The 14,034-nt window shown below is 36.5% G+C and overlaps 2 protein-coding genes across 2 annotated transcripts in view; both read right to left on the bottom strand.

The window, feature by feature from the left end:
- Positions 1 to 311: 311 nt before the first annotated feature.
- Positions 312 to 2,631, bottom strand: LOC118747987 (protein ERGIC-53). The gene is made up of 5 exons (XM_036482239.1): positions 2,403 to 2,631; positions 1,433 to 2,157; positions 836 to 1,329; positions 601 to 723; positions 312 to 537 (listed from the first exon to the last, which is right to left on the bottom strand). The coding sequence occupies exons 1-5, from the start codon at positions 2,620 to 2,622 to the stop codon at positions 501 to 503; spliced, it is 1,599 nt and encodes a 532-aa protein (XP_036338132.1). The 5' UTR covers positions 2,623 to 2,631; the 3' UTR covers positions 312 to 500.
- A 1,169-nt stretch (positions 2,632 to 3,800) lies between these two features.
- LOC118747986 (zinc transporter foi) overlaps positions 3,801 to 14,034 on the bottom strand; it is a 25,318-nt gene continuing 15,084 nt past the window's right edge. Inside the window, exons 2-5 of the mRNA XM_036482238.1 lie at positions 7,198 to 7,367; positions 6,333 to 7,116; positions 5,723 to 5,991; positions 3,801 to 5,650 (exon numbers count right to left, since the gene is read on the bottom strand). Of these exons, the coding sequence (XP_036338131.1) occupies positions 5,471 to 5,650; positions 5,723 to 5,991; positions 6,333 to 7,116; positions 7,198 to 7,293 (1,329 nt within the window). The 5' untranslated portion in view covers positions 7,294 to 7,367 and the 3' untranslated portion in view covers positions 3,801 to 5,470. The remainder of the gene's footprint in view (positions 5,651 to 5,722; positions 5,992 to 6,332; positions 7,117 to 7,197; positions 7,368 to 14,034) is intronic.

Below are 14,034 nucleotides of genomic sequence, written 5' to 3'. Positions count from 1 at the left end.
TATCGAGCTTAATTGGATGATGAAATCTCCATAAACATTAATTTTTTGAATTACATCTCTATATTATTAAACGTGCGATATGTAAGTATGTACATACATATAATTTCAATCTAGAACGAGAGAGCACCGGGCGGGAAAGATGATAGATTTAACGTTAAATATCGGGCAAACGTAAAGCACGCTAACAAATTTCATACCATCTCATTCTTGAAAACATCAATGTTGAGCAAGCTTTAAAACTTTAATTACTTCGTATTTAAGATGAATTGTTCATCACTCCTTTCTATTTTAGTTGTTCACGTTTTGTTCTCTTCGCATATACTATGCACATTTATCCGATTTTTTTTTTTTTTTTACTGAATGTTGTAGAGAAGTTTATGGAACACTTCATTTCAACTTAATCGAATTAAAAAGATGGATAGACATTACAAACGATTTACATGCAGAAAGAAAATTGACTCAATCGTTCCACATAATTTCCTATTATTGTTGAATTTGGCTTAGTAGAACTTCTTCGCTTGAGCTTCACTGCGGCTTCTGAAATAATAAGCCAACTTTAGTTTTACTTTGTTAAGAGTGTACTTTCCAAATTTTACTCACTTGAAGAATGAATACAGGAACACCAGCAGCAGCTGCACAACGGTCACACTTAGGAACAAAGTTATCCCAACACAATTTCCAGTTGGGCAAGCGATTTGTGAACCAGCCTGTGGCGATCCAAGCCTTCAGTAAACATATACAAAATTTTAAAGTTTATTTCAGAAAAGCGAAAAGCGAAAGAAAAATATATATGGCATGGTGAAATTATATCATAATATATATGGGTTCTACTCACTTTTGTCCAACATGTGCCATACCCTGTTTCACTTGATTCATACCGTCTCGCATCTCAGCGATAACGGACTGAATATCATAACCAGCCGCTTGCACTTGAGCTGTGGGCGCACGTTGTTGGCTTTTGATAATTGTGTCGGCACGTGCTTGAATCTCTCCAATTAGTGTACGAATCTCGCGAGCAGTTGCCAGCAGTGCGTTTTGGTTCGCCACAACGAGATCGACTTCTGGTCTTGTGATGGTTCCACTCACCGTGCCTGTGGCAACAGGTGGTGCGCCGGCGCTTCCTGGTGCACCCACTTGTTGTTGAACTGCAGCACCCGCATTTCTTGATACCAAAGATAGAGTATTCTCTTGGCGGCCTATTACTTCATCTACTTTACGAGACAAATCCCGCAATTGCTCGAAAATTTGACTTTGACCTTGCCATATTTGACGCAGTTCACGTTGATTTTCTGACTCAAAGAACTCTTCCCACTCATCATCATCTTTGACCTGAATAAAATACATACATAGTTTAAGAAATTTTTATGTAGTTTTTTCTTTCATAGAAAATCGTTTAAAATGTCACCACTATGTCAACCCGTTGCTGACGTACCTCATCAGGATGCTCCTTCTTATACTCCTGCTTCTGTTTGTCCAACTTCTCCTGGTATTCCTTGTATTCCTGTGTCAGCTTTTCCGAGTTCTCTGGAACTTTCACAGGATCTGATGGAACTTGACCGGGCGGATGTAGAGATGAAGTTAGGAAGTGGAAGACGTCATGATCGTCCGCTAGACCTCCGGTCGCAGCCGAAATTCCAAAGAAACCATTTTTGGGCAATTGGACACCATCAGCTCGAAGACACATCTCATAATCCTCGTTATTATTGGTCATACCATTGTGGAACAACACTGTTAATACATTATTGTAATATTCAATGCGAGCGCGTGTCGGGAAAGGCTTATTGCGGAAATCTCGCAGGCATCCAGACAGTAGTTGTGTGGTGCCATCGTTTTGATGGTCGAATGCCTTAGTTCCATCGTTTACCACAGCCATAATATATGGGTTATTATGTTTATTATCATTATCAAAGGAGTCGAAAAATAGGCCCAGACCATTCCAACGATCGGAGGAACCAAATACAGCGCCATTATAATCTCCTTTTTCTGTGGTGTACCAGAATGCCAGACCATCGGCGCCAATACGACCACGACCAGATACTCGGAAGACAATCTCTACGTCCCACCAGTCAAAGTTCGTTGGTGACTTCGTCCAGATTGCACCCTTTTGTGAACGCATTGACGGTGCCACGCGTACGCTCTCCGCACTGGCAATCGCATCTGTAAATTTTTTTAATGAATACGATTATCTACATAAACCTCACACCCTAACAAACGAAAAAAAATTATACAAATTCGCTTTAGCTTCTGGGGCTAAATCGAATTTAACCGCATCTTCATGTGCCACATACTGTGCGGCGCTCCAACTTGTGCGACCCAAAGGCCCCACAGCTGACGTGTCGCCTAAGTTGCTAAACCACTGCCAGCAGTAGAAGCTGTCAATTTATTTGTGTTGGTGTACTTACTGCCTCCGTACTCCCAGAAGGGCACAGTGCCATCCTTCTGAGCCAAATATGGGGGCTTAAATGAATATTTGTATTCGAAGCGTCGATGCACGCCAGCCAAATGGTTGTTTACATTAGCTTGGACATGGCGAAGATCCACTAGGACTAGTAAAATAACCACGATTTGAGAAAATCTGTAGGAGCACAGCGATCCGGTACCTGACATTTTTATTTGACACATACACTATTGTCTTTTTGTTTCGCTTAAAGTTGGCTGCACATGCAGCAAATGCAAACCTGAAAATATTTTGCAAGTGTTGTAAAACGTAATATATTGCAAAGTTGCGAATTTTGCCAGAGAGCGTAAATTATATTGTAACGCTCATGGCACATGTAACGGTAAATAACGACCGTAGCCCATACACCGATAACAATTCGAATGTATTAATCACTTCATAATGAGCATTATCATTTTAAATGGTGTAATTAATTCATCTACGAGCCAGATTCTCTTCCTTTCTGATCTGATTTGGGTTTTGGGGTAAAATAGTAATGAAAACATTATTATCTGTCTGGAGGAAGGTATTCAAGCTATTTATTCCTAACAGCTTTCGAGAAGGTCTTTCGATATACAGGCTGCCCACAGGGATGCATCTAGCCTTTGTCTCTTGCAGTAGGCGATGTTTTGACTAAGTGAGTGTGGTTATGATGCCGTTGGGTTAGCAAATGACCTGGGAATTATAGTGAAGGAAAAGGTTTCGATTTTCTGATTCCATGACCAAAATGGACGGGTAGGATGACGGAAATTTGTTCTAAAAAATATCATCTTCCCACCCGAAAGTCCTCGCAATAAATTAAAACCCCCTTCTTTCATTAAAACGCGTATTTTTTATAGGAAAGTTTTTCTTTTAAAAATTTTAATGCGGCGAAAAAGTTGCATTTATTTATTTCTTTTTACAGTTCATAAAATGTAGTACCTACGTGCGTGCACTCAGGCTAGTACATACTTATGTATATGTATGTATGTATATACAAACCCGTGTTTAGCATAAATAGTTAGGTAACCTTAGGAAGTCTACTGTTTGCAAGTGTAGTGGAAAACATTTATTTTGCATTTTATTGTGCCTATAGTTTCCTTGATGCATACAATTATAGTTATATGTAGTACGTTAAATATTATTCAAAGGTAAACATCACATTTTTATTCGTTAATTTTCATTCTTTGAATTTCACAGTTAATCATTAGGAAATCCTTTGCATGTTGGTTTCTGCTTTGTGAAATATTGACATTTTTGTAAAACAAAATTGTGCCGTGTAAGGATATACATCCTACCTACCAAAAGTAGTTCAAAAAAGACTCCAGGCAAAACTAATAGTGAAAATATGGCTGTGCCCAAAACAAGCAAATGAAACACAAAGTATTATAAAATATGAAAGTAAAACTGCTTTTATTTAACCTTTTACGCTTAAGTGAGCTGCCGTATTGCTTGATTTTATTATATGTATGTGTAAATGTTTGCGTTTATTTAACAAACATAGCCTTGCAAAACGATATATGTACGCGTGCAAGTTTAACTTCTTAAAATCGTAACTTAACTACAACTAATACGAATACTTAATCATCAAAAAAAAAAAACTGAGAATCGAGTTAAGTACAAAATTAATTTTAAAAAGTACGATACTATGTGTTTATTGAAATAAATGACGTGTAAACTGTTGAGTGAAGAAGTTATGAAAAAATGCAGGCGTGCTGTTTTCCCAAAAATTAAGCAGATCGAAAACCACTTGTATTGGAAATAAACATTGTTCGCTAAATTATAGTGATTTCTAAAAATGCAACTGATACTAAATTTTCCCCAATGGCGCACGAAAAGAATTGGCATTAATTATTTTTTGAAAAATATTTACATAAAATATAATTAATACTCTACGAATTGAACTTAGGCTTTTTTTGTAGATTTACAATGTACTTATAATTGAGTGCTATGTAATATACGTGATTTTTTTTTTACTACTGTTGTTCATTGTTAAGCAGAGATCACACACGATTTGTACATTTTGGCAGTTACGGAGTGGTGTTGTCTAGAAATAATGAATTAAGCTCGATAGCAACTTTCCATACAGCATCACTCTGTATCTGTGTAAATGTGCAATTCATATGATCCCTGCTTTAATAATATTAGGGTTATCAGTATCACTAATAGTACAAATTATGTATGTATTTATGTGCTCTCAATAACAACTTTTGAAATATCTACTGGATATTGCAATGTCCGTTTATTACACCGTTATAATTTTCTTTCCTTTTTTTTTGTGTTTGTGTACAAAAAGTATACAAAATGTAATAACTAGTGAATTTTACTTTGCAACTTAATTGTGTGAATAATAAACTTCATTTCAATTGCTTTACTACTACGTTATTTTCCGAGCTTTGAATTATATTCGGCTAAAGATTCTCTCGACCTTCTTTCTGGCAATTTTAAACAAAATACATTTTCAAATGTAGTTGCGCACCTTAATTGTATACATATACTACATATAAATATTTGTAGTCATATATGCATGCATGAGGAATGCAGCACCACAATTTACATATCTTAGCATAGAGCAGAAAAATATTAAATTCCACAGTTTATTTTTCAATTGATTTTAATCAACTACTTTCTCATTGGCTTACGACTAAAGTTATTCACTTGCTTTTATGACATTATCGCTATAAAGTATTAATAAAAATGGGCTATTTACCACACACACAAAGCCGAAAAATGTTGACCTTGGTGCGAGAAACATTTTCAATTCAATTCAACATCGGCATCATGCGGAAAGTTCACAATATAGCTTGGCCATGCCGTAGCTTAATCAGACGTTTAAATATGTATGTATATGTAAACATCAATCAATATATCATACATGTACAGTATTTGCGTGCGAGTGGTTAAAACATGTATGTATGTAGGTATGTAAATTATCGAATTATTGTGAGCTTTTTGCAATCAATGTGCGTACGTTTATGTATTTATATGTGTGGCGGCTTGTGAGTTTTCTCTTTACTTTACTTCAACACATTCCAAAATGTTTTGGGCCCCCGACTAATGATTATGTTGTTGGCCCGAGGTGGTCGACGCTGCTGATGACGATGAAGAAAACAGGCTCATTAGATCTCCTTCGTACAGCGCAATTAAAAGCATTATGAATACACCAGTGCATATTCCGAGTATTTGCAGCACAAATTGTTCCAGAGTCTTGTGAGCTGATGACAGTTCCGGCATCTGTAAGATAGCACATAAGTCAGACGAACGATTTCTCATTAGAGCGTGTTCTCGTTTTTTTTTTTAACTCACCATGTCCACCAGCGCAATATAGATGAAGAGACCAGACGCAATAGCAAACATCCATTGTGCTATGTTCGGCGATTGACCGAAAACAATACCGAATATCATGCCGATGAAACTAAGCACACTCGTCAACAAATTGTAATATACCGCTGTTTTGATGGACATGCCGGCTTTTATAAGGATCGCAAAGTCACCCAGTTCGTGTGGCAGCTCATGGCAAAACACCGCCAGCGATGTCGAGAAGCCACCGGCAATATTCTCTGCAAATGCAGCGCCTGAAATACATAAATCATTTGGGTATGTATTCTTAAGGAAAGTTTGTTGGAAATGTGGTTGTTTTAGTAGAAGAAATAAGTTATATAAATAAACGAATCTATTTTTGTTGTACTAAATTCAAGAAATATTTAATTTAGTTATCGTCGTTTGAAGTACAAAACCGCGTATCAACAAAATGCAAAACCGCGTATCAGCAAAATGCAAAACCGCGTATGTGAAGTTTTAGAAATTATTTTCTAGAGCGTAAAAACACTCATATTTCAAAATGGTTCTCTTTTTTATAAAGCCATCACATTTCTATAATCGATCGTTTAGTGATATGCCTTAAATTAGAACGCACCTATTGCCATGCCATCGGTGAAGTTGTGTAAGCCATCGCCCATGATTATCATCCAGACAACGGCGCTCAATGATTCCGGAGGCGAGTGTACGTGTCCGTGTTTATGACTGTGTCCATGATGCGAAGATTCATGCTCGCGCAATATGACAGTCGGCACCGAATCACTGGTCAAAGAACGCTCTTTGGCATTTCCATTAGTTGCCACCGTTGGATTGTAGGTAAGGGAGTGACTATGCCCGTCCGTTCCTCCCATAGAATGACCATCCAAATCTGTGGAGATTGTATTGCTGTCGGGCAGATGAATGTGGTGCTGATGCTGTTGTTGCTGATGCTGATGGTGATCTTGATGGTTGTGGTGCCACACAGGTATTAGCGACTGTGCCACCGCTTCGTTTCCGTCTGCGTCAGCTTTGCCGTTGCGTTTGCGCTCCACATTATTGCCAACACCCATTAAATCACTAGACAAATCAGATATGTTATTCAACTTAGAGCCGGGCAGGTGCATGTCGTTCTTCGTGTCCATGGCAATCTCATCGTAACAGTAAGGATAAGAGCTGTATTTTGATTTGCAAACTTTATCGCCAGCGACTGAGTTATTGACCGAAGAATCGGGATCACGTACCACCTTTGCGCGCGATTGCTGTTTCGTATCACTCTTGGCTATGCGTTTGCGCCACTCTGATATCATGGTAAGGCCGTGTTCTGTTATGTAAAAGAAGACGATGCCGCTCATGCAAGCGAGTCCCTTAAGTATCATATTTTGCTCACTCTGTCCAGCCAAAGACTATTGAAATTAATATACATATATGTGTACATTTAAATTAGTAATGAAAATGTTTTAAATGTAAAATGTTTATACACTCACATGCGGTAGTAAATGCAACAGCGCATCACCGGTCATTGTTCCAACAGCCAGTGCCACCAAATATTGGATAATGTACTTATAGTACCGAGAATCCATAAAAGGAATGATCGCTACGCCAACCAGGCCCAAAATTCCACAGGCGAAAACCGATATAAATGCGTAAATCCAAACTGAAATTGATCGAATATATGTATATACATAAAAATCTACTTTTTAGCATTTATAAGTTGTAGTACAAACTTCTAAAATAATAATATTTCGGCTCTAACACTCTCGCTAAGTGATGTTGTTACACAGCTTTTATTAGAAGTTTTTTCATGGCAGAATTACACTCGGAGGTTTGCCATTGCCTGCCGAGGGGCAACCGCTTTTCGAATTCTTTTTTTTTCTAATTTAAGTGTTGCTTTAACCAGGTATCGAAGCTGGCTACTACGGAGTGGTAGTACGCACCTCTTACCACTCAGCTCAGCCATAGCGGCCGTCCTACGAACTTCTAACTACTGCAAAAATGTCTTATAAATCTCAATGTTCGTAAACTGAAAGAAACAGTTATGCCACTTTTAATGTTTAAGTGCTCCAGGATAACTATGCCTATTTGCAACATATAGTATATAGTTTTCTTTTTGGTTATAGATGTTTCCGACAGGGTAGGACTATGATGTATTGTGGATTAATTTTTCGTCATCTCATGCCAAATTTGGTTTGAAGATCAAATAGAGTATTACTTTGAACAGTGACACTTTAATTTTAATTTATGCCTCTTTACTTGTAAATAGGAGTTCAGCCGAGTGTGGTATTCTGTTTAAGCGAAAATAAATAATTCAGCGAAAATCTAAAGGCTAACTAAATCGAACAATCGAAAATTATAGACACAAGTTTGGAATTTAACAGAGACATGTACACACATATGTTAAAAACATGATATCGGACGACTAACATTAGGTCCAATCCCGTATTCCTCGGACTAAGAGTAGTTAAACTGTCAAAAAATAAAAATTCGCTCAATGGTAAATTCTGTCAACTTCGACATAACGTCCAAATTTTGTTCGTAAATTTTTGCTTATTTTGTATGTAAACACACGCAGCTTACTCATGTAAATAACCCAAAAAAATTTTAAATTCATTAGAATTCACTTAAAAAAGTAATTAAAAACTTTTTAACGTGAATTAGCAGAGTGCACTTTTCTTTTGTTTACAATTTGGTTGCCCAACACACTACAGCTCATGATAAAAACATTACAAGGTAAAACCATTCTCTCAATTCGTCGGCCATGATTTTTTTCTGACGTTTGCAAACATTTTAAAATCATATAAAATTGAAAATAAAAAAATGAAATTGTTCACAATTGTTGTTGTTTGAGATTAAAAATGAGAATGTGCGTGTGAGCCTGAGCTCGAATTTTAAAATTATATTGTTGGCAAACGTCAGACTGCCTCTCAATGATTTTACCTTGTAATGTTTTTATCATGCTACAGCTGATCGTTTGACACATTTACTAGAATTTACCTTATTTACTCTCTTTTTTGTTCTCTCAATAGTCAGAGAACTGAGTACGGGATCGATTTCCAGTAAAATCTGATTAATTCTGACTATTTCTGACCGGACTCGTACGGGATCGCAAATAATATAGAGAAGTAATTTAAAATTTACGTTTTTAGCGATTTAATCATACAATCAATAAGCTTGACAAGGAGAATATATCAAGCCAACAGATAACTAAACTTCCCAAAACTGGTTTATATACATATTGTTACCTTAATTCACAAAGGCCTTTACCAACACATTTTTTATTTTACAGGAGAAGCAAAAAACATCATAAAAAGAGTATAAAAAACAGGTAGGGCTTTTTAGAAAGTGGCATGTAACTCCGTTGTTTTTGGTACTAACATTTTACATTTTTACATTTTTTTTCATACCAAAATCTGTGAAAAACGCAGTTTTGAAAAAAGTGGTGGTTACGGCCTTTTTGAATTAAGGTGACGATGTGTGTCTTTTCTTTTGGCTTTTTGTGGACCAAATGCAATTGATTTAGCTTTGATTGCGTTATTCCACAAAACTAAAATTTTGAAATAATTCTCTATATGATTCCACTATGCGTACACATGTAAACATAAAGCGGGATTTATTAATGCTTAAAAGTCTTTAGCTTTTAATTCGAAAAAATGCAGGTTCTAAATAATTTAAGTTTGTGCTTCCAAAACATCAACTTTCAGTTTTGTACTTCAGTTTCCATGGCCGGACTTCCACCATAAGTGGAAAAAATGTGAAGCCATGAGAGTCTGGTTAAGATAGGTTTCACTTTCACTGTAAATATTGCAAGGACACAATAGAAATGTTAAATTACAAAACATAAACGTGATTGAATCTTCTTTTCAATAAATTTAAATAATATTATAATCGATTCTGCACAAATAGTGTTTTGACTTTTTGTATTTCGCTTGCGATATGTATAACAACCAGACTTACAGTAAAATGGATTCTAACATTGAAAAAGTTAAATACTCACCGTACATAATGTCCTCTTTTTTGACGTCGAATCGACTCGCTTCCACGCCATCAATGTGAGCTAGAAGTGACGGATTTAAGCACCCTGCTCGCTCCATTGCCAGTGGTGACGCGATTTGGTAGAGCAATACTGGACACAAATGTAACAAATCCTGCTTGCTTATTGTATAATTCGTATCATGTAGATGATCTGTGCTATTCTTCGCTCGCCCTTCGTGCGCGTGCGTACAATCAAGTGCTTTGGAATCGCTGCCGTTTCTACTACAATTTACGATGTCGCCTTGGTGTGCGCCTTTGTGGTCAAGCAGCGTGTGTGGCTGGACATGACGAACCAGTGATATGGCGCTCACGCACTGCAAATGGGGAAAGCGAAATTTATTGGTGCGTATTATAGAAAGGCATGCAAAATGACCATTTAACGATTACTTACAGTTTCATTGCTAGGCTCGGTCTCCTTATCTCTCGGTTGATCATGAACTTTTTGCTTTTGCTGGGAATCGTTTCGTTCAATCAGCTGATTCAAACCGAGATTTTTTAGAATTCGTTGGAACTCGTCAACTGTCAGAGTGCCATCGCTCTCATGGCCATACTGATCAAATATACGCTGCAGGAACTCCGCCGTAACTTCCGGTTGCTGATGCAAGCTATCTTCTTCTCCGTGTGAATGGCCGCCGGCATGACGTTTTCGTCGATGCGGTTTATTGTGGTCATTGTTCGCACTAAATCTCCGCGTCGTTGCAAGGTCATTTGCATCACCGGGGTGTCCAAATACAGTAGCAGATTCAGTAGGATAATTCGAGATATCACGGCGCACATAGACTCTAGAATTTAAATGTTGGTATTCAAAACTCGGCTGCGGGTTGCCGGTCTCCCTGGCCACATAATCACTTGCGACGTGCTCCTGGCAAGGTATTCGGTCTGCACACAGCAGGCACACCACACACACCGCCATAATGTGTCGCGCCATTTCTGGGCTTAGTTTAAGCTGCGATTGATATTGGATCCAATACTGTTTCACTGAACTTCCCAATCGTATAGATAAAAAATGGTCCTCGCCTTTTGTATTGTGGCACACACACACCTTTAATATTTTCGAGTAAATTATTTGATTTGACTTAAATTTAATTCCAAATGTGTTGCTTTTAGACGCTCATGCCCACTTGTTACCTGCAATCAGAAAATCAGAACACAATTGTGATTTGGATGTGGAAAAAAGCAACAAAGCAACAGATTTATCAAATGCGCGCGTGTCTGCATCTAGAACAGAAAGCAGCAAATAATCCCATCCCACTTGGCAAGAGTTTTCGCCAACCATAAATGAACCGACAACTTTGGTCACTTACTCAGCACTGATTTCCTTATTTAAAAACAATTAATACGAAACCTACACAACCCATCGATAGTTTCTACACATACACTTTTACATAAGTATGTACATATGTATGTACATACAGTGCAGCAAAACTTATGCGGCGGCCTGACAATGTACCTAGGCCCCTCACTACACATTTGGTAACTGCATCCGAACTACTGCAAAAAGGATGCATAACTAGCCAGTTGAAACTCGCATTTTGCTAGTAAGGCTGACACCATTCCATCTCATATTGAAACTAAAAGCTGAGAAGCATTTGTATGCACAAATTTCCCCCTTTCGTAAAATGCGACATTTCGTAAGTTCTCCAGAGGAGGATAATTGCCATTTCGTAGAACATCGTCAAGTTTAAAAATGCAGCCGAAAGAAAGCATTGCGTTATTATACCCAAATTGAGAACCAGTTCGACCACCTTTTGAACTAGTAGCTCTGCACTAGCACCGAACTAGTTCAATTTAATGCTAGGTATGAACAAGCATCATTACTCAAAACATATATGAGTTCCGGCCGTTTGCCTTAAACAGCCTCTTTTTCATTAAAAGCATTAAAAAATTAATTCAATTTCAATTGTCGTTGGGGAAAGATTTATTTAAAATCGCAGCGATGTTGAAAACTAAATCAATCAAATGATGTTATAAAAAATATATGTATATGAAAAGCGTTGCTAAGTAAGTGCAAGTGCACTCAAAAGATTCAGTAAATAAAATACCATAGTTGGGAAAAATGCATTAATTTTTCAATGCATTAATGGTACTTAAAGCAATATTGTTAATGTAAAATATTAATGCAATAATTTTTTAAATTTAATACAAATAAAAAGTTCGATGCATTATGCTAATGAAAAAATTTTAATGCATTAAACCATTAAATTCTTTTCTAGTGAAATATAAATAACTATAAAAATAACTAATTTTTACTAATAATTTTATCAGCTCCATTCTGTTTATTTGTAGAAAAATTCTTCGAAACATTGTTCGATGTTTTATGAAAATAAAAGCAATGTGCATGCAACCCAGTGTAGCTTTTGTTGATTTTTATGTTGATTGCTCATGCATACCGATTGTTATGGGCCAAAAACGGACAGATAGCCAATTTAGCAGCTCATATACACGACTGAAGACCTATTCTGATCTAAATGAATCACTGAACCGTTTCTTAGTTCCTTTTGACAATGTGTTTTTTACCTACTTGACGACAAATGCAATTGAATTTGACAAAGTGAAAACCGGCCTTAACTTCCGCCACCTTCACAATCATCTTTTTTGGCCTCAAAACTCAAATAAATCATTAGCATTATTTCATCGGAATTAATGCATTAATTTTTTAGATCAACATTAAAATGCTTTGCATTAAAAAATTAATGAATTTTTCAGAACTGTTCTATTGCTGGAGTAGTCGGGGAATGAATGGAGCATTCCAAAATGCATCAATGAAAAATATCAGTCTCGTCTATTCGCAAACTATAATTGGTGGAAATGTCCAATATCTTTACATATATACATATTCCACCACGGATGAATGCCAATATTTAACATTTTTATCTAGTAAATAGTTAAGGCCGCAGTAGCCGAGTTGATAGAGGTGCGTGCTACGACTGGGTACGTCCAAGGCTTGATCTCTGATTCGTACGATATCCAAAAAAGATTATTCTAATGTGATCGCTCTGCGGCGGACAATGGCAAATTTTCGAGGGTATTTTTTCCATGAAAAAGCTTTTCATAAAATCAGTTGCCATTCGAAGGTGACGTAAAATCGTATTTTCCTCCATTTATTTATTTATTTATTTAGTCTAACACAACAACCACAGGTTATATTTCAGTGTTAGATACTAAGGATATTACAATATTTGTAACATAACAAACAATATTAAAATGTATCAAATTTGAACTTAACATCTAAATTTTATACTATTCAAAAATTTTATACTATTCAAAAATTGAAAGAAAAATACGAAAAACTTAGAAAATAGAGTGGACGCGACTTACGCAAGTTAAATAGTTAAAAATTTTTCTTTCCAAAGGCAAACCGTATAGGCGAAAAACTGACACTTATACGTACATGACAGACTTGAATTTCATGTATGTGCAAACTCTGTTGTAATCGTGACAATTAAGTAATTTGAAGACGATTCTTGTGATGCGGGTGGTCTTCTGGTGGTTGTTTGTTGACCATAAATACCTCAGCATAGCGTATACTCTCTACCAATTGCGCTATAGATATGATTATCCCACGTTCGTGTTCTTAGCTACATCAACATATTGTACCACAGTTCTGTTTAATGAAACTCTGTATCATAAACGTTGAGGTCGATCTATTTTTTTTCTTTTTTTTTAAATAGCAATACATTGGGATTTGTTTGGATTTAAAACCGCCCCATTGTTACTTGCCTACTTGTGAACGAGGTCTAAATCACTATTGAGGTTCTTTATGCATAGGGTTTAACGCTGACTCCGAACAGAACATGGTTTTTTGTAAGAGTTTTCTTCATGGCAAAAATGCATTCGCAGCTGGTGAGAGCTAATGAAAATGTTTTGTTTTTAGATATTATACTGACCAGGGATTGAACCCTTGTCCTACCGTGTGATAGTAAGCGCCTGTAACCGCTTGGTTGCGGCTGCAGCTAAATTTCAAAATTTCTATTATATTTCAAAGTTGAGTTCTTCATGTCAAACGAATTGCATAAAATGCATCAATCATATGGTGCACCGAACGGGATCAATCCAATTGATATGCGGAAGTAATATTTTATTGGCAATCCACACTAATCGACAATACAAATGCTGAAAATTTTAATTTTGTCAACGTCATACAATTTGCACAATACAGATGATTGAATTAATTAAGGTAATCAGCCAGACAAACAATATAAAATCACATGAATAGAAATTACAAAAAATCTCCCGCTAAAAAAAAAATGTAAACAGTCAATGGTAAAAATCACGAAATTGTTAAAAAAAAA

Source organism: Rhagoletis pomonella, unplaced genomic scaffold (assembly GCF_013731165.1).
Source record: "Rhagoletis pomonella isolate Grant_MI unplaced genomic scaffold, Rhpom_1.0 Rhpom_scaffold_00012, whole genome shotgun sequence".
In the NCBI taxonomy this organism is placed as follows: Eukaryota; Metazoa; Arthropoda; class Insecta; order Diptera; family Tephritidae; genus Rhagoletis; species Rhagoletis pomonella.
This window is presented reverse-complemented; position numbering and strand designations above follow the sequence as displayed.